We start from the raw sequence: 21,338 nt of genomic DNA, 5'->3' as shown, positions 1-21,338 counted from the left end.
AATAAATTAAAACTGAAAAGACGAGGCACACAGAGATTTACTTGGTTACAACCGGGGAGGTTGTTAATCCAAGAAAGATGTAGCACTAAAATATCTCCTTTAGGCGGAAAAGTCTCTTACAGCAATAAAAGCGCAAAAAGAAAGAAGCTAAACTCTAAAAGAAGTGCACATGTCACGCCCCAAAGGAGTCCCTGCCAGACAAAAATCCGGCAGAATCTCCCCTGTACCAGTGACAATATGAAGCATCACTACAAGCAAAATACATCAGCCACATGCGGCTGGAATATTTATATACACAACCACACAGTTATAATAACAGCCCACACGGCTGGAATGAAACAATCACAACCACGCAGTTACACGGCTGTACCAAAAACCAACACAGCGGAAAAAACGAAAACGGAAAGCCCACACAAGACAAATAGATACAATGCATGCCGGCACGGCTTAAACACAAATACAACACCAAAAGAATAAGATAGCCACATGGCTAAACACAAATACAATGCCACAAATAAGAAAAGAATATACAATAGAAAACGAACACAGTCTTCGGATGTGACGTAGGACCCGGCAGACAGGATACTCCAAGCGACATACCAACCATCTACCTGCTACCTGAAAACATAAATGTACAAATGCGGTAGTGAGTATAGGTAACTCAGCGGGTAATAGAAAAGATAGTGCATGGTCCATAAACAACATGGAGATTACAAGTATACAGTCTCAGTAGAGAAATAAGAACATGATCATACTATCATACTCAATGCACCTAAACATATTTGACATAATAACCTGACATACATACTGTACAAATCACAACCGACATAATGATAGATACATACCCAATCTGGAATCAACACCTGGTACAATGGTCAGTAAACTCATTGGATCTGCAACAGACATACCCGTGACACCTGTGCGATATAAATACGACTGCATATACATGTAAAATAATGACATGTATGCAGCATGACAACCATATGCAACAATCATATCGCAAACAAATGCAACATACCACAAACACATGCAACTAGTATCTAGTAGGCATGTATGCAAATATAACCCCCAGATGCACCGTGCATCATATGCAAAAGTGCATGCATGCTCCATGGTCACCCCCGCCACCTCTCCGAACACCACGACCCCTGTATGGCCGAGAGGCTTGGGTCTGTGACGACCCTCCAGCCCACTATATAGTGGTCGAGGCGGACAGTCCTCTAGTAGCTATCTAACTACATAGCATCAGGGTCCCTGACTGCTCACAACGCCGGATCTCACTAAACCTCGTGACCGGGTGGCACGACAGGACTAGCAGTAACTGCTCCAACTACCACTACCCATGAGTGGCCGAGTGTGCGGTGCTAAAACAAACCAACTGATGACTCTCTCAACCACAAGGGAGACAACGGTCATCAGATGCAATGAATGATGAACATGATATATATATATAGAATCATCATCCATGCAATAACTCCAAACCTCACAAATACCTCCAACATGAGTATAATCGTCATGATACCTCCACGTATCCCACCAAACATACGTACACACTACACATGTATAATTAATGAAAACTCCAATAATCCCACCAGACACATGTACACAAAAATATAAGTACAATCGACACGTATCCTCCAATAAAAACACAACGGACATGTGAATATACTCCGAACATACCATCAACACAACTCCTCCAAAAGTACGTGACAAATATGTATGTACACATCACATGTAAATGCACGGTCAACAAGATAACTCCTATAACACATATCCACCTATGTACAATCCACATCATATACCCAATCAGCATGGTAATACCAACAACCCGACAATCCCTACAAGACATACTCTATACGTGTAATCACAATAGAGTAGATATCAAGAGTTGAGACCATATATGAATTAAATAGATCATCACAAAGGTCAAGCATAAGTATCATGCAGAAAAAATAGCAACCGATCATGATATAAGATAAAGTAACCTAATCCGTCAAACCACAACCATGCACTAAGCTCAAAGAAAATACATAGAGGCAAAGGAAGAAATACCCGCCTTGATATGTAGATCGAGTCCAGAATAAATCCCACATCGTGATGATCGTTCCATATCAAAGTCCTGCATCAATCAATATATATATTTTATTTAGCTAAATTCATAAGAATTAAATAGCTAAATAAAATCCCTAACCCAATTAGGATCACTCCAACAAAATCTGATCTCTGATTAATCCTCCAAACAATCCTCAATACAACTCCTTCTAGATCCAAACATAATCCATAATCTATTAACCAATCCAAAACTCACTAATCAACACATCTTGAATCCAACTCATAATCAATCCAATAATCCTAAGAATGATCACATAACAATCTATATCAAACAAATCACCATATCCACAAATTTCAACCCAATACAAACTCTAATCACTCCAACACATACCAATAACGATCATGTGTCCCTTTACATAAATCATTTACTAAATAACCATCATAAATCAACTTATCACAACCAAATTCCAAATTCTAAACATTTAATCCATTGTATCATCTCCACTAAACATCATGAATCAATCCTACCCAATTAATCCAATCCACATCACCGTACTCATAAATCTAAGCGAAACAAAACCCCACAACTCATAGAAAACCTAATTTAGCATCATACTAATAGAATATCCACTAGAAAAGCAATTCCAGTAGAAGAGCACTAGAAAAGCACTGACCTTGAACCATGGCAGCAACTCCAGTAGCTCAGCAACCCTACAACTCCCTGCTGAGAAGCTACAAAGAATTCATAGAACCAATTCTTTCAAGAACCAATTTATAAATCCAATCATATAGCAAAGGGTTTACTGAAACCCTAATTCACAGCACTATACTCACCTTCATAGCTCTCCACCTCTTCACCCCAAGCCCCTAACAGCCGCAAGAATGAAGGAGATAAAGTTCTACTCAAGGAAGATCCACCACTAGATTGATCCGAAGCATCTTCCATCCTAGATAAGGAAGAATATCATGAAAGGAAACAAATTCATCACACAAAATTCTTAAATCCACTGGATCTCCCAACACTGCCTTACCTCAACCAATCGTCCCCAATTGGTCTCGCGCCATCAATTCCATCTGGTGGAGATCCGGAATGCACTCCAGAGAACCGATTGAGAAGGAGAATCGGACAAGACTTGATCAGCCAGGGAAGATGCGAATCGACTCTTCCCTGCCGTGCCCTAGGCCCCCCCTGCCGAGTTGTTGTCGCGCACGCAAGCCCAGCCGAAGAGAGGATCGCTCCGTCGGAGATGGTCGGAACTGTCAAGATCCAGTGACGGCTTCCCGCCGACAACGCGTGATGATGAGGTCGGGGTGGAAGAAGCCTCTCCGTCGCCGTCGGGTCTTTTGCTCGCGAGAGAGAAATGGGAGAAGTCGGGTCAGGTGTGTGCGAGAGAGAAGAAAGCCCCCATGCCATGCCATGAAAGGAAAAAGGGAGGAGGAAGGTTCGGCCGGTGGTCGGCGTTGATGCCTGGCTACCGGCGATGAAACAAGACCGCGAGGGAGAAGAGTCGGGGGAGGAAAGGATCGGGCGAAAGAGGAGTTCGGGAGAAAGAATGGGGAAGGAATTATAAACCTAGGTTATTTTAAAACTTAGGTTAGTTTAATTAAAGGCTAAGTTAATTCCTCAATCAACTCCCAACTTATTTTGGGTATCCCAAACATGTTCTCTCTATACCCCGAATCCATCCCCTCAAAACGGGACATACGGACTCCGTTTAATTCCCGAAAAATTCCGAAAAATTTCTGAAAAATCCAATAAGATTTTTCGTCCAATCACATTTATTATTTAATTTTATGATATCTCACATTCTCCCCCACTAATAAAAATTTGGTCCCCAAATTTATTGGTCAATTTAGGGATCCTCATCCAAGGGTAACCACCAAACCATATACTCATATACCACTCCATCCAAATATCATAAACATATCTCCAAACATGATAATCCTTCAAGTGACTAGCGACAACTCTGTGAGCTATGAACTCACCCTACTCCCACTACTCTCACTCTGTAATCTAGCCAACTGTGGATAAATCAAACACCTCTAAAATCCAAAATCCACTATCAATAAATCCTCCAACACATGTATAGAGCGCTCAAACTATCCATCAGTCTGAGAGGAAAAAATCTATACTAAAGCGAATCTCCTAATCCAAAGTCTGCTATAACCACAGTCAAACCATGATATGAAATCACTGATCTCCATCCAATATAACACTCAAAGATATACCATAAAGTCCGGAAATCTCCCTACAGAGTAACTCCACTCAATCCAAAGAATTCATCCAATAAATCGATGGCTAGGGCGCAAAGTCGTCACCCAACAATGATTACCCAAACCATAATATCCTCTCCATGTCCTGGATAATTCCACAACAAAATCCGTCAAAACATGCTCCCAACTCCACTAAAATACGAGTCTACTGAAACAATCCTACTGATATCCGATGCTTAGCCTCCAATTTCTATACAACATATACCACAAATCCAGAACGAGTTGTTTCCTGCAGAAACATCTCCCGGATAAGAAGTGATTCGGAAACACACATAATCTCCCATGAAAATCAAATAATCTAATTCTCATTACACGAGAATTCTCACTACTAGCACGAGACTATTTCGCTCATGCTATGTCGAAACTACACCAAACCCCTGGTACGATACATCTGTATAGAGTGCAAATCCGTCTACACTAGAAAGTACAACTAAGACAGTGCAACTATCTAAACTGATCTCGCAGGCATCTATCCAGGAAAATCTCATACCGTTCCTAGACAGTCCGGTCAACTGTATAATGCCGGAGAAACCCTCAATCAAACTCTGGAAATATCCAGCAAAACTAAAGGAACAACGAGTCTCCATATAAACTACGACTACTCCCAACTGTTAACAGCCTCTATCTCCTATAGATCCACCGATATCCTCTACTAAACACAACGTGTCCCAAAAACTCGTAAAAGACAATCACAATACGTACTACTAACTTCACATATATATGTTCCCATCGAAACATCTCTAAAACTATGCGAAGCTAGTGTACGTGATCCACCTCGGATCGGGAATAGATCACAACATCGTCAATGAAGACAATGAAAAATGATCCAAACATCCTAGATATACCAAATACATCGAGTCCATCAAAACATCTAGAGCACTGTATGCCTAAATGATAAAACCATATCCTCATAATATCCGTACAACAAGCAGATCCAACCGTAAGATCCTCGACAAACTTGTGATCTGATCACGCACTACAAATCAACAAATCCATATATACCACACAAGTGCTACTCCTCACATATATCAACATCAAATACTAAACAATAGATCATTAAATCAAATATCCACTAATAGCTTATCAAAAGATATCATATCACTACACCTAATCTCTCAATATCCACCAATCAAAATCGTCCTCAATATAAATCAATCATACCATATCGTCTCCTAAACCATGATAGCGAAAAAGGAAATCATCCAACCTTCAACACACACTACCAACAAACTAAATGTATCCCGAAAATCTACCAAATCTCATCATCTCATCCTTTCTGATAATCAAATATCCATAGTAAAAGAATGTCAATCCAAAGTCAAAGGGTCACACAACCTTCTGACTAAAAATCTACCCATCAAAAGAGTATCTCCACCACCCTCATAATCATCCTATATATGTCCCTCGACAAATATCGATAAAAGGTCAACCCCTCTAATATGAGATATAAACTACAAGATCTGGTAAAATGATCACGTGGTCAATGTCTTAAGCCACCTGATAGAGACAATGTTAGCTTAGTCGTCTAACCATTGTCTTGTACCCCATCATACTGTGACTGCTCCACCCTGAGGTTCAGTAACCTCCAGTATCGAGCAATGAAGACAAAGATAGAGGAACGCTATAACTAAATAGCTGATCAAACTATCGGTCAATCGACACTCTACCCCTCGAGGATCATCATCTAGAATTATACCTAGTCATTTTCGGACCTCCTAGGTATTACTCAACTAACACCACTGCCTCCGCACCATTGCGGGGTATATATCCCTACGTACATCACGGATATCTAATCATATCCAATAGTTCCATGAGTCAGGATCTCCCATGAAACAACGTTAGGCTAGTCTACAGATCATGGCCTTAAAACCCATCCTGCTATCAAAAGAAGTAGAGAATCACTCTCTCTCCAAACACCTCAAGGAAATCGCTAAGTGATGACCTGATCCTCAAAAAGCATTCTCTGCTTCTTCCTTCACGTGGTACCGGGTCACGTAAAGGTTAAGCAGCTAACTTCAACTCTTTCACGTCAGTACAAATCATATATCCCCATGTACTCTCCAACTCATACACCCTAGTAATGGATGTATCTCATAAGTGTTAAGCAGGTAGCTTTACACTTTTCCACACCGTACGGTATTCTATCTGAATGTACCTTCTAAGTCATCCTACCAGGTATAGACAGTCCATGGTCAAAGTCCCCATGGAATCGGATACGACAATTCTCTACAGACTGACCAAGCCGAAAATGGTATACGACTAATTCAGTCTTCTCTACAATGGTACAAGTCATAATATCTAACCAAGTATGAAACATCCCAAAGATAGGAATCTCCAAAAATAGAATAAGTCAGTCTCCTACTGATCGGACTAACAAACTAAATCGATCAACTACTATCTGATCTAACAAGAGTAAATCAATCATCCACTGCTGAAACTAAAGTAAATCGATACCCAACTACAAAAGTCAACTAAGGTAAATCAGTCCTCAGTCCTCTACAGACATGACCAAAAAGAATCTAAAATAATCCTCTGCTGACCGAACTAACAGGAGCACAAGGCTGACTAAAATAAGTCAAGACCCAACTATACCAGTCAACCAAGTAAATCAATCATAGACTGACTGAACACACAGGAGTAAACTGATACCCTACCAACAGAGTCAACATGAGTATATAGATATCATCCACTACCCAACTAATAATAACAAAGATAGATATGTGACTCTAACTCTCAACCAACTAGTACTAACAGACACTAAAACTACTGGTAGTATGATATAGCAAATCCCTTGAGACTGTAATCCTTGATCTCCATTAGGTCAACCGTGATCAGTGATTGACCCAACACATGCAATGCATGCTACAAACAACTGGACAGGTATTAACAAGAGAACACTAACACACATTATAACTATATGGGCAACAATACATATACCAACAGAAATGTCTGATAACAATATGCAAACATACCTCCTATAGCCTGGAGATGTCCTGCTGCTGCCTGGTCCCAAAGCCCGAAAAGTCACATCAAAAAAATCGAATCACGAAATCCAAAAACACGAATAACAGGCATCGTACCTGCTCTGATACCAAAAATTGGTATCAGATAAATCTCGAAAATCCAAAACACATAGCAAGTATCGTATACCTGCTCTGATACCACTAATTGGTATCAGATAAATCTCGAAAAACCAGAACACATAGCAAGACAGGTATCGTACCCGCTCTGATACCACTAAATTGTCACGCCCCAAAGGAGTCCTTGCCAGACAAAAATCCGGCAGAATCTCCCCTGTACCAGTGACAATATGAAGCATCACTACAAGCAAAATACATCAGCCACATGCGGCTGGAATATTTATATACACAACCACGCAGTTATAATAACAGCCCACACGGTTGGAATGAAACAATCACAACCACGCAGTTATATATAAAACAGCCCACACGGCTGTACCAAAAACCAACACAGCGGAAAAAACGAAAACGGAAAGCCCACACAAGACAAATAGATACAATGCATGTAAACACAAATACAACACCAAAAGAATAAGATAGCCACATGGCTAAACACAAATACAATGCCACAAATAAGAAAAGAATATACAATAGAAAACGAACACAGTCTTCGGATGTGACGTAGGACCCGGCAGACAGGATACTCCAAGCGACATACCAACCATCTACCTGCTACCTGAAAACATAAATGTACAAATGCGGTGGTGAGTATAGGTAACTCAGCGGGTAATAGAAAAGATAGTGCATGGTCCATAAACAACATGGAGATTACAAGTATACAGTCTCAGTAGAGAAATAAGAACATGATCATACTATCATACTCAATGCACCTAAACATATTTGACATAATAACCTGACATACATACTGTACAAATCACAACCGACATAATGATAGATACATACCCAATCTGGAATCAACACCTGGTACAATGGTCAGTAAACTCACTGGATCTGCAACAGACATACCCGTGACACCTGTGCGATATAAATACGACTGCATATACATGTAAAATAAATGACATGTATGCAGCATGACAACCATATGCAACAATCATATCGCAAACAAATGCAACATACCACAAACACATGCAACTAGTATCTAGTAGGCATGTATGCAAATATAACCCCCAGATGCACCGTGCATCATATGCAAAAGTGCATGCATGCTCCATAGTCACCCCCGCCACCTCTCCGAACACCACGACCCCTGTATGGCCGAGAGGCTTGGGTCTGTGACGACTGTACTACCCTCCAGCCCACTATATAGTGGTCGAGGCGGACAGTCCGCTAGTAGCTATCTAACTACATAGCATCAGGGTCCCTGACTCCTCACACCCTGTGCCGACCTTCTCATTAGCTGCGTCTCTTGCTCCTCGGGCAGTCTTCTGCTCCGGCTTCTCGTCCCTCAGAACCACCGCACGCTTCCTTCTCGTCCGCCGGTGTACTCTTCGGCAGCACCTCGTGCCTCGGACACACCGCGTGCTGTCCTTTTCTCTAGCTGCGTCTTCCGCTCAACTACCTGTGATCCTAAGCTCCTGCACACTTAGACATAAGGTTAAAAACACACAGGACCTAACTTAACTTGTTGATCACACCAAAACACCCTTGGGGTTCCAAGAATCTCTCCCTTTTTTATATGAGCAACCTAAGTTAAGCTAGGGTAAAAATAGACAGAAAAATAAACTAACTAATGTTACAATAAAGTACAAAAAGATAGAAAATTTAAATTTTGGTATACCTCCCCCTAGACTTATACTTTTCCTTCTTCCCCTTTAATCACATAACTAATGGGGTTCCAAAAAAATCTAAGGGTTAAAAAAAATTTCTATCTTTCTTAACAAAAATTCTAAGTTGAATAAATTTTAAGTTAGAGAATTTGCAATAATTTTCAGCAAAAAATATTCTAAGTTAAACAATTTCTAAATAAAATTTTTAGGTAAAAAAATTTAAAAAAAATCCTAACTTAGGAAATTTTGTAAAAATATTTTTGAAAAATTTTTCTAAGTAAAGATTTTAAGCAGAAATTTCTAATTTCAAAAAAAAACTTTTAACTTTTAAGTAAAAGTTTTACGTAAAAAAAAATTGTAAATAAAAAAAAATTGAATTTTTTTAAAAAAATGTTTAAAAGACTTTTTAAAGCATTATTAAATTTCAACCTTAATACTTTATCAGAAAGTTAATTAAACATTTTATTTCAATATTTTGGCTTTCAGGTCGTGGCGAGGCACTAGACCTTCTTGGTTATTGGAGCAACAACCACTACCTTAGACAAAGCCTCATAAAGAAATTTTAATGCCTAATTTTCTTGCTGAAAGCTCTAAATCTAATTAGTTCAAGTTCAAGTCAGACAGGACTTTGGAACCCAATATAGGTTCTAGCCTATGGATTGACTAAAAATTTCTTAGGGACATATCTTTTCAAAATGTTCCTAATTTGTCCCTTATGATATCTGAGATACCAATTTAAATTATTAAATTTTCTAACATTGGTCTTAGATGAGCATGCATGGTCTTTCAAATTATTTACTTGTACTTTTAAATTATCATTTTCTACTTTTAATTTTTCATTTTCTAATTTAATTCTGTCGAATTCTTCTATTGGGCAAGATTTAGCTAATATTATTTTTAAATTCTTAATTTCTTTTTTTAATTTACAACAATCCTTAGTTAATAATTTAACGAATTTAAACAATTTGTCGGGAGGAAGAGATCATACCTGACTTACCTTGTCGATCTCGCTGTCCGTGTCTCCCCTTGAACTGCTGCTATCTTCCGACGTGACTCCCCCTTCATTGATGCTCTCGATGCTCATTTCGGAAGAGCTTGACTCGTAGTCGTCGTCTTGATGACTTGCCATTAGTGCAAGTCCGGAGAAAGCTTCGACTTCCGATTCAAACGACGTATCGTCCCACGTCGCTTTTAATGCTTTGCGTTTTTGAACATGCTTCTTACCTTTATCTTTGTCCTTGTTCTTTAGCTTGGGGCAGTTGTCCTTGACGTGCCCTTGTTTGTCGCAGTGGTAGCAGCGGAAGGTCCTTTTCTTTCTAATATGTGAATGGTTAGTAGTTCTAGACTTACATAATTTCTTGAATCGTCTTACCATCATTACCATTTTCTCGTCGTCGAGAGAACTCTCTGACTCAGGTTCATATATCGATGATTTAAGGGCGATGTTGTTCTTGGGCTCCTTCGTACATGCACATCTTGATTCGTGCACTTTAAATATAGAAAAGAATTCTTCTAATGTAATTTTTTCTAAGTCTTTTGAAATATAAAAGACATCTACTAGTGACACACATTTTGAATATCTAGGAAAGGAACCCTGTTGACTTTTTTCAACCCGGGTCTTCTGCTCTGGCTTCGTTCGCCTCTGACCAAGTCTTCCGCTTGCTTGGGTGATCTTTGCCATCCGAAATAGGGCTCACCCGAACCCAACTTCCGGTCTTCTCGAGCAAGCTTCCGCTCTGGCTTCTCGTCCCTCGGAATCGCCGCGTGCTTCCTTCTCATCCGCCAATGTACTCATCTGCAGTTTCATCCCTTGGTCGCACCCCATGCCGTCCTTCTTGCTAGCTGCGTCTCTTGCTCCTCGAGCAGTCTTCCGCTTCGGCTTCTCGTCCCTTGGAACCACCGCATGCTTCCTTCTCGTCCACCGGTGTACACTTCTGCAGTGCCTTGTGCCTCGGATGCACCTCGTGCCATCCTTCTTGCTAGTTGCGTCTTCCGCTCGACTACCTGTACTCCTACGCTCCTGCACACTTAGACACAACGTTAAAAACACACAGGACCTAACTTAACTTGTTGATCACACCAAAACACCCGTGGGGTTCCAACACCCTGGTCATACAATCACTAATGTTATCTAATATACTTCCTAACGGTAGATTAATGATATTAAGCAGAAGAGATAACCTAGAAAGTCCTGTAAAAGGGATATCGTTTGTCACATGACCCTTGGTCATGCAATCGTTAGATTACACAAGTCACTGTTGGATCGAATGAGTACGATAGAGGGGATGGTGAATATCACGTTTTTAAAACTTTTCTTTTTCTCGTTAAAAACAAAGTCATGCAGCGGAAAAATAAAGAACAGTTTGGTTACTTGGTTCGAAGCCTAGGTTGATTCTTACTCTAAGGCCTATGATCCTTGACCGCACCAATGGACAATCCACTAATACTCTTCTTTCCGAAAACCTCAGTAAGAAGCAGTGCGTACAATATGCAAGATAGTAACACCCTACTATCTTGTAAGAATTTAAGTACAATGCAAGATTTTTTAAAATAAAATATATCGACAATAATTGATAACGAAGCTTGGTCGGCACTTCTGGATGGAGTAGCTTGCGAGTCGTAGAGCAGTAGCAGAAGCTTGCATAGAGATGATTTCGAAGCAGAATAGAGTTACCCAGCCTCGAACCTTGAGTTCTCTTTTATAAGAATCATCGATGTTTGGTCGATCGATCTTCGGTTCGGTTGACCGAACCCGCACCCTTCCTTCCTGGCTGAAATCCGATGCTGATTCGATCTTCGACAATTAATGACCATTAAGGGTTCGGTTGACCGATCCCTTTGTTCGGTCGACCGAATGGGATCCTTCTCTGTTCGTCGAGATTTGCTGAGATTCGTATTTACTGTGCCTTTAATGTTGATCGTTCGGTCGACCGATCCTCTAGTTCGGTCGACCGATCAATGTAGTTTCTTTCTGCTTCTGATCATTACTGATTGAATTGATCTGTGCTGAGTCAACCTGGTTTGGTCGATCGATCAGGACATAACCTACAAAACAGTGTTAGAAAATATAATCCTGCAAAACAGATGTTAGCATAGTTATATAAAATACATTAGTAGTAATAATTATTAGTTAGATCTCTAGAGCCAATCATATGATGATTGTTGTATGGACTCGATGTATCATATTCCTATATATTAATAAAGACATTTCTTTATGGTTATTATACTTACTTATATTGATGTCAAATAACTAAGTATAATAGCGTCCTTGAGTAGAAGGTTCTTATCTATATCAATCAATTGGTTGAATTGATAGTGAGATGATATAGAGAACACTACTCTTAATCATTCCTAGTCAAGTATTAACATTCAGGGACAATGTTAATGCGATGAGACTAGCATGTAGGTCAACTTGATGACTTGATCTCACAAGTCATAGATATAGAGGTATCAAGTTGACACATGGGTATGCATTGGAGAATGTATACTGAATGACCCGCCATGACAAAGTATCATGGATCGTTATATGTGTGCCATATACTTTGTCATGTGACTATTAGTATGACTATCAGTTCTTGGACCTGAAGTCACCATGGTTCCCTACATAAGAAGTTGCATACTTTGGCTTCGTCAAACGTTACCCATAACTGGGTGGACTATAAAGGCGATTACTGGGTATGTAACAAATTATGTGGAGGGATGTGAGTGATGTAGATGAGATCTATCCCTCCTATATGATGGGAGTGACATCATGATTCTTGATAGAGTGAGACCACTAAATGCATAGTCATGCCCAAATGAGTCACTATGAGATATTGAGCTCATTTGTTTAGAGTAAGTCTACTTGGAGTTCAAGACATAAATTGATTAGAGGATGACACAGTCTATGCCTCAATTTAACAATCTAGATGTCAAGGATAGAAGGACATTGTCACATATTGTAAGAGTCACAATAAGTAGTCACAAAGGTGATGTTGGATTTCAACATTCTTGTAACTTGGGTAGTAATGATGTGTTGCTAGATACCGCTCATTACTTATGCTTCTAAATGGGTTTAGGAGCATTGCCAATGTTACAATAACTTATAGGGTCACACACAAAGGGCAATTAGATGGAGATTAGGTTCATATGATGAACCAAGAGGATTAGGTTCATATGATGAACCAAATTGGATTAAGAGTAATCCAAATTAGATTAATTGAGTAAGACTCGATTGAGTTAGACTCAAGTGAGACTAGACTTGGGTTAAACTCAAGTGAGGTTTAATGGTGACATTCATTGAATTATGAATTCAATTTGAATATTAGATTCAAATTTCGATTCAAATTATGAAGAGAAGAGGAGTTTCAAAATGACCATTTAATGAAAAATAAATATTCATTAAATACTCATTAAGACTCATTAATGAGGCTCATAAATGGAGTTAATGAACATTAAGTATTTCATTAGATGAAAATACTTAAGCCATTTTTACTCTTATTTTTGATTATGAATGAATCATCATTATTTTTCCTCTCTTCTAGCTCTCTCTCCCTCTCCTCCATTGCCGAACCACCCAAGAGTGCTAGCACACTCTAAGTGGTTCTTCTCCACCTATTGTCCGTGTGGATATGTATAGAGGAGTGTACGCTTGACACTCTCGAGATCCGACAACCTTTTGGCCGAGCGGGATAAGCGAAGGGCTTCACAACAAGGGTAACGCTTCTTATTCATGTAGATCTAAGGTAGATCTAGGTTAGAAACTTGTACATGATTTATTTTTATATATCTTCACTTGGATCCGTGGCAAGACTTCGAGGTTTTCACAACGTAAAAAGCGGTTTTTGTGGCTCGAAAGTCCCAACAGTGGTATTAGAGCCACGTGCGAAGCATGTTCAAGTTTGTATTTTATTTTTATGAAAATATTTCAGATCTGTAAGTATCTGTAAGTTTGCTATTTTTATAGATTTTGTGAGTATTTTTCTCGTAGAAGCGAAGCAACAAGTGATTGGACACTTGTAGGCTTCGACTACCGAGAAAAAACTTCCAAAACGGCAAGGTCTCGCCCAAATCATTTTGGGACTGCGACTTAAGGCACTGTTAGATCAAGATGGGACACTCGCGATATTCATTTCGTGAGAAGGGGCGCTACCCCTAACCCCGCAAGGGGCATTGTCCCGCGATCGCGCCCGAAAACTGCTAAACGGGACCGCCGGGAAGTTGTGACTCATAAAATCGATAAAATCAGTAGTAAAATTATAGAAATTTATGTAAAATACATAATTTAGAATTATGTATGCTTTTGTGATGGTCATGGCCCAAAAACCCAATTTGATTGGACAGAATTGTGTTGTAATTCATAATATGGCCTGCGCGCCATTTTTGTGTGTTGTGTGTATTGTATTGATATACGACCTGTGCGTCGTACCTTCTCTTTTATATTCTTGTTGTAAATAGATTTTAGACTCGAATGTAACTTGAGTTTCACATTTATAATGTACAAAATGAAGCGGTGGAAGGTTCACTCAAGAAGGAGTTACGAGGAGGGTGATTTCAACACATGGCGGTCAAAGGGAGGCGCTTGAAGAAGTCGTTGACCCTAGGTTGGCTGTCCGATCTTTTCATTGGCTTGAAAAGATCATAGTAGGGCCATGACCTCATCACAAAATAATTAGTTATCTATCATTGCTTGTGTATGTGATGCATGATAATGTAGGATAATTAGTGTCTTGATGCGTATAAGATACGAATCCACGATTAGATTAGATCTTAATCAAGTCAACTTGATATGCCTACCAAGTTTTGATACCCATCACTACCTTGATCATTTGTTGTTGTTGAATTTTCCAAAGCAGAGCAACGCATATTATCTTGGTATGGTGCGGAGGAACAACCTTGGTCCCGCCTATCAAAGCTTGGGTGAGTACAAACTCAATTAGATTGAGCATAACTAGTTAACTCAATTGGATCGGGTAAAACTATAGGCATTTTCCAACGGTTGGACAATAGGATAAAAATCACATTTATACTAAATCTTGGGCGATTTAGCCAAAGCTAACTCAAGTTTTAATATAAATGATATTTTTGATCCTATAAACAAGAGTTGCTTAGAGATGTAATTGATAATTAGGTATCTACCAATCATACTAAGTCTTGGGTGTTTTAGCTAAAGCTAACTCAAGTCATAGTATGATGTGGATCTTGTCCCATGAAAATTATAACTAATTGGTAAGAATCTAGTAGTGTGGTTTGACCACATCCATGACTTGATTCTACAAAAGCTCTATAATTCAGTGGGAGCATCATTTAGTTAAAGGCCTAATTAAATAATTAAAGGAATATGATATTTACTTTCTGCATTATTTCTGTTGTAGATTGCCTTGTCGACAAACACGAACACATTCTTCCTGCGTTCTGTCCTTGACAAGGACAAACTCAATGGAGCTAATTTCCTGGACTGGTATAGGAATCTGAGAATCGTTCTCACACAAGAAAGAAAACTGTACGTCCTGGAGCAGCCCATTCCGGAGGCACCTCTTGCCACTGCCACGCGAGCTGATTGAGATGCTTATAAGAAGCATCAAGATGACGCATTAGATGTGTCATGCCTCATGCTCACAACCATGAACTCTGAGCTTCAGAAGCAACACGAGTTGATGACTGCTTATGACATGGTTGAACATCTTCATCAACTATATCAAGGACAAGCAAGACACTGGAAGAGGAACTTCAAAGGATACTTGGGAGATCTTAAAAAGAAGAGAAATAAGATTTCTACTTCAGGTATATATGTTATAGAAGTCAATTTCTCTATTTCTTCATCGTGGGTATTAGATACCGGATGTGCTTCTCACATTTGTACTAATGTACAGGCGCTGAGAAATAGCAGGGCATTGACGAAGGGCGAGATAGACCTACGAGTAGGCAATGGAGCACGGGTTGCTGTTGTTGCTGTAGGAACTTACTTTCTATCTCTATCCTCTGGGCATGTACTAGAATTAGATGAATGTTGTTATGTGCCTGCTCTTACAAAGAATATCATTTCAGTCTCTTGTTTGGACAAGAAAGGCTTTTCTTTTATAATAAAGAACAAATGTTGTTCTGTTTATTTAAAAGATATGTTCTACTGTAGTGCACCTCTAATGAACGGACTCTATATTCTAGACTTAGAGAACCCCATCTATAACATAAGTACCAAAAGGTTTAAGTCAAATGAAATGAACCAAACCTATCTCTGGCATTGTCGCTTAGATCATATAAATGAGAATCGTTTATCTCAGCTCCATAAAGATGGTTTGCTGGACTCATTTGATTTTGAATCATATGAGACATGTGCATTACAACAAAACCTCTCATAGGCATCGGTTTTCCACCGATGTCTATTACATTTTCGACCGATGTCTATGAAGGCGATGTAAAAGGTCTGTCATTTTAGACATCGGGTTAAAACCGGTGTAGTATCACTTAACGACATTAATTGGGTGTAAAACCGATGTAATATTATATGTTAATAACACCAGTTTTGGCAGCGGTATACGACTGATGTAATATTAGTTAATGACACCGGTTTTGCAGCGGTGGAAAACTGATGTAATATCAGTATTGTTTAACGACACAAATTCGATTTCTGAAATAGTAAAAACCAATATTATCATCAAGCAAATCATAAAATTAAGTTAATATTATTAATTCACTAAGAAAATCACAAATAAAAATGCACCAATGTATCTAATTAAACACACCAAGTCAATATCCATATAACCAACACATAAATATTCTTCTTACAACATAAAAAGATAATAGATATTGTGCACATCAAGTCAGTATCCACAAATTACACATAACTATTTTTCATACAACATCAAAAGGTAATAAATAGTACACAAATATTCTTCTTACTGGTGCCAACGTTATCCTTCTTGCTCTGTGCAGAGATTTAACTAAATCTTCCCCAGTAGTTTTATTTGTTAATAGACAATTCTCTTTATCTATTACTGGATGGGCACCTCTGCTTGTTTGATGTCCTGAGGGTGACAACTGATTGGTGATTCTTTGTAAAGGAGGCCTCCATCTTAAAGGAGCCACTGGAGGTTTTTGAAACTTTGCAACATCCTTCTTGGTTGTCCTCTCACCATTTAATTGATTCTCCAGTTCTCTTACCTGAATAGAATAAAATAGTCAATATGGATATAAAATAGTTTGTTGCTTACATAAGGGAAATTAAAGATGTTGTAAATTCTACTCAAATAGAGATTGAAAATGAGATAAGTAACATTTTGCTAGTAATTTTTACTTGTTTGCTCAACTTCTTTGATCTGCGCATTTGAAATAATCTGTTATAAGACAACTGATTTGAAAGAAGCTAAATATAGTGATGCATGATGTATAGTAGATTATTATGATTTTTCTTGGAATATATAAAATAATTTATTCACACTATCTTCTACAAGAAGTGCAGAATAACCAATCAGGGAAATCATTTATAGAGACATCAAGCAAGAAAGTGAAGAACCGAGGCACTAGAGAAATAATACTTCCAGTGGCTATCATCTCTTCTGCTTTTCTAAGGACCTCTTCACTACAATCGTAAGCATAGACTGTAATATTCTGCTTTGCACTTAACAACAATATTATTATTGGTACAAGTGCATAAACTTAAACAAACAGAAAGGAGACTAAAGTCAAATGTTATAGATAATGATTACTATTCCAATGATTCAAGTCATGCGTGCAAATTAGATTATGGACTTTCATTAATGGGTCTTAACTGGGATAATGCTATCTATTAGTATAGAAAAAAAACACCTGATAAAAATTTGCAAATAATTAAATATTAAAAAGTGAACATGAAATATTTATTAAATATGCAGAATTTACATTCTCATAATTGAGAATAGATGGTATTTAAAGTTTGAGGACCCATTAGCATAACATGAAATGACATAATACAGCTAACTCATTCCAGAAACATGCCAAAAATAGAATAAGCTGGTCAAGCAATTTATAATATTTCATAACTTGTGTTTTGTCATCATAAAAAAGAAGGTTGACATGTTTATAATAAATCAATGAGCACACAAGGAACAATGGTGAATTTAATGACAGTGTGTGAAAGTAAATGGATGCCTAAAAATGTTGAACTCTTCCCAAACAATACACCCACTTCTTGCAATTGAGTGAAATTTTAGACTCATAAATATTTAGCTGAGTTGCTAAGATTATCTACAAATTACTAAAACGAGTCAAGATGAAGTCATTTGAACTATGACTTAACATAAACACTGTACATCATGTAAATTAAGGCTGAGATAAGGTCATTCAGCTACCAGACCTACAAAATCTATCATCTCCCGAGTCTCCTTCATCCCACCAATTATACTCCCTACGATAGATTTCCCACCTGAACTTCATCAAATTAAACACCAATGCCATCAGAAATAATGATCATAACAAATATATATTGCTGTGTGATGGCATTTGTGATTAATTAATATTACCTAGAAGTAAGGGGAAAGCATAGATCTCTAATGGCTTCAATGGTGCACCAACCATGATCATTTGTCCAGAAGTTTTGAGAAGAAACAGCCATGGAGTTACATCATGAGCTGCTGAGACAGTGTTGATTATGCCGTCCATGGTCCCCCAAACGACCTTCATCTCATCTGGGTCTTTGCTGACCAGGAAAGCGTCGGCGCCCAGTCGCTCGATGGCCTCCTGCCTTTTGCTCGGCAACGTGCTGATCACCGTCACCTTCGCGCCAAAGGCCTTGCCGAACTTGACGGCGACGTGGCCGAGCTCGCCGAGGCCCACCACTCCTATGTGCTTCCCGGGGACATCTAACCCGAAGCGCTTCATGGGGCTGTAGACCGTGATGCCGACGCAGAGTAGAGGAGCGCTGCGGTCGAGCGGCATGCCCGCTGGGAACTTCACCGCGAAGTGCTCCTCCACCACGATGGAGTCGGAGTAGCCGCCGTAGGTGACGGTGCCATCGGCGTCGGTGGCATTGCAGGTCACGATCATGCCGGGGCAGTAGTTCTCGTGGTTCCGCACGCACTCGTGGCAGCTGCGGCAGGAGTTGACCATGCAACCGACGCCGGCGTGGTCACCCAACTTGAACCTGCCCACCTTGCCTCCCACCTCGGTGACAACGCCGACGATCTCGTGATTGCAGCGACAACAAATTCCGCCAGACGTTAATCAAAACGAAAACAGAGGGAGTCCAAGATATTGATGCATAACTAAAATTACCCAGGCACGATCGGGTAGACGGAGCTTTGCCACCCGTTCTTGATGGAGTGGAGGTCGGAGTGGCAGATTCCGTAGTACAAGATCTTGATGGTCACATCATTCTCCCCATTTTTCCTGTCAAGCATTTCGACGACCACTTCTCAGGCAATCGTCCGATCATCTTTCGGAAGAATATATTTGCACACACAAGTACGTTGACTTCTCATGTCATTCAGCTACGAGTCAATAAGTAGTAAACCCTAAATGGAAAAAGCAAGTTCTTCGAAGAAAATAAGATGGATCCGAAGAGAAATTAAACTAAATGTGACAGAAAAATCATATAGATCTGAAAGTAGAAAAGAAAAATTACTAGACGGAGCAACAAGATCGGAAAGGCAGCTCAATCTGAGGCACCATTGGACTAACAAGATAATGAAAAAAAAACTCAAACACAGTAACTTTAAGCAAGAATCTGAAGATAAAAATAGCAGATCCAGAATCGTAGGTCCTTGGATCTTGACGGAAAACGCAAGAGAGGTACCTTGCGGCGAAGAAATCGCCTAGATCCCGGGTCGAGGAAGGAAGTTTACCTCATTGACAGGAAGATCCGATAGCGACTGAATCTCGGGAACTCTCAGATCTGTCTCCGCAGAGAGCTTGGAGAGGAGAAGAGGGAGGTGAGGTTGAGTGAAGAGTTGGAGGGAAGAGTGAAGTGTATACGGTGGACGACGCTCTAGGTTTAGGTTTGGAGGGAAGAGTGAAGTGTTGCAAATTTTGGCTAAGTATCGGTGGAAAAATTAAATTATTTTATTTTGGTTCATTAACATCGGGTTTTAAAAACCGCTATTAAAATCGGTGTTTATTAACGAAAAAAGACGCTCATAAACATCGCTTAAAAAATCGATGTCTATGAGCGAAAATCTACGCTCATAGACACCAGTTTTTGGAAAAAAAAAGATGTAAAATACTCAAAGACATCGGTTTTTGCTTAAAACTGTTGTTGTTCCACCGATGTCTATGAGGGTTTTTCTTGTAGTGGTGAGTCATGCCTACTAGACAAGATGACCAAGACTCCCTTTAGTGGACACAATGAAAGAGCGACTGACTTGTTAGGACTTATACATAGTGATGTATGTGACCCTTTCAATATCGCTGCCAGAGGTGGTTATAGGCACTTCATCACATTTACTGATGATTTCAGTAGATATGGTTATGTGCATCTGATGACATATAAATCACAATCCTTTGAAAAGTTCAAAGAATTCAAGAATGAAGTACAAAACCAGCTAGACAAGTGTATTAAAATACTTCAATCAGATCGAGGTGGTGAATACCTTAGCCATGAGTTTCGTGACTATCTAGCTGAGTGTGGGATCCTATCCCACCTCACTCCTCCTGGAACACCACAGTGGAATGGTGTGTCCAAAAGGAAGAATCGTACCCTATTAGATATGATATGATCTATGATGAGTCACACAGATCTTCCTATATCCTTTTGGGGATATGCTCTAGACATAGTAGCCTTCACACTTAACCGTGTTCTATCCAAGGCTGTGACAAAGACACCATATAGGATATGGACTGGGAGAGATGCCCAGGTGTCTTTTATAAGGATTTGGGGTTGTGAGGCTTACGTTCGATGTCAAGTCTCGGACAAATTGGGACCCAAATTCGATAAGTGATATTTTATAGGATATCCTAAGGAAACGAAGGGATATTACTTCTACATTCCTAGTCAACACAAAGTGTTTGTGGCAAAGACTTGGGTATTTCTAGAAAAGGACTTTGTTTCTAGAAAAACTAGTGGGAGTACGTTCGATCTTGAAGAAGTTCAAGATATGGACCATAGCACTGAAGCCTTGATGGAAGTTGAACTGGAACCACAAATTGTTGTGGATGATGATATTGTTCCACAAGGAGTTGAGGAACAAAAACCAGTTCAAGTAGACCTACCTTTTCACAGGTTTGATAGGGTACGTCGTCAGCCTGAGAGATACTCATTTCTCTTGTCTGACCATGATGACATTATGCACATTGAGAATGAGCCTACCTCCTATCA

General features: G+C 39.4%; 1 protein-coding gene across 1 annotated transcript; it reads right to left on the bottom strand.

Annotated features, from left to right (window-relative positions):
• Positions 1–18,366: 18,366 nt before the first annotated feature.
• On the bottom strand, positions 18,367–19,460 carry LOC122010851 (probable mannitol dehydrogenase). The gene is made up of 3 exons (XM_042567322.1): positions 19,301–19,460; positions 18,550–19,217; positions 18,367–18,452 (listed from the first exon to the last, which is right to left on the bottom strand). Exons 1-3 carry the CDS (start codon positions 19,423–19,425, stop codon positions 18,367–18,369), a joined length of 879 nt encoding a protein of 292 aa, XP_042423256.1. The 5' UTR covers positions 19,426–19,460.
• Between the last annotated feature and the right edge of the window lie 1,878 nt (positions 19,461–21,338).

Source organism: Zingiber officinale, chromosome 8A, assembly GCF_018446385.1.
Source record: "Zingiber officinale cultivar Zhangliang chromosome 8A, Zo_v1.1, whole genome shotgun sequence".
NCBI classification, from domain to species: Eukaryota; Viridiplantae; Streptophyta; class Magnoliopsida; order Zingiberales; family Zingiberaceae; genus Zingiber; species Zingiber officinale.
The sequence above is the reverse complement of the archived record's forward strand: the minus strand, read 5'-3'. Positions and strand labels throughout refer to the sequence as shown.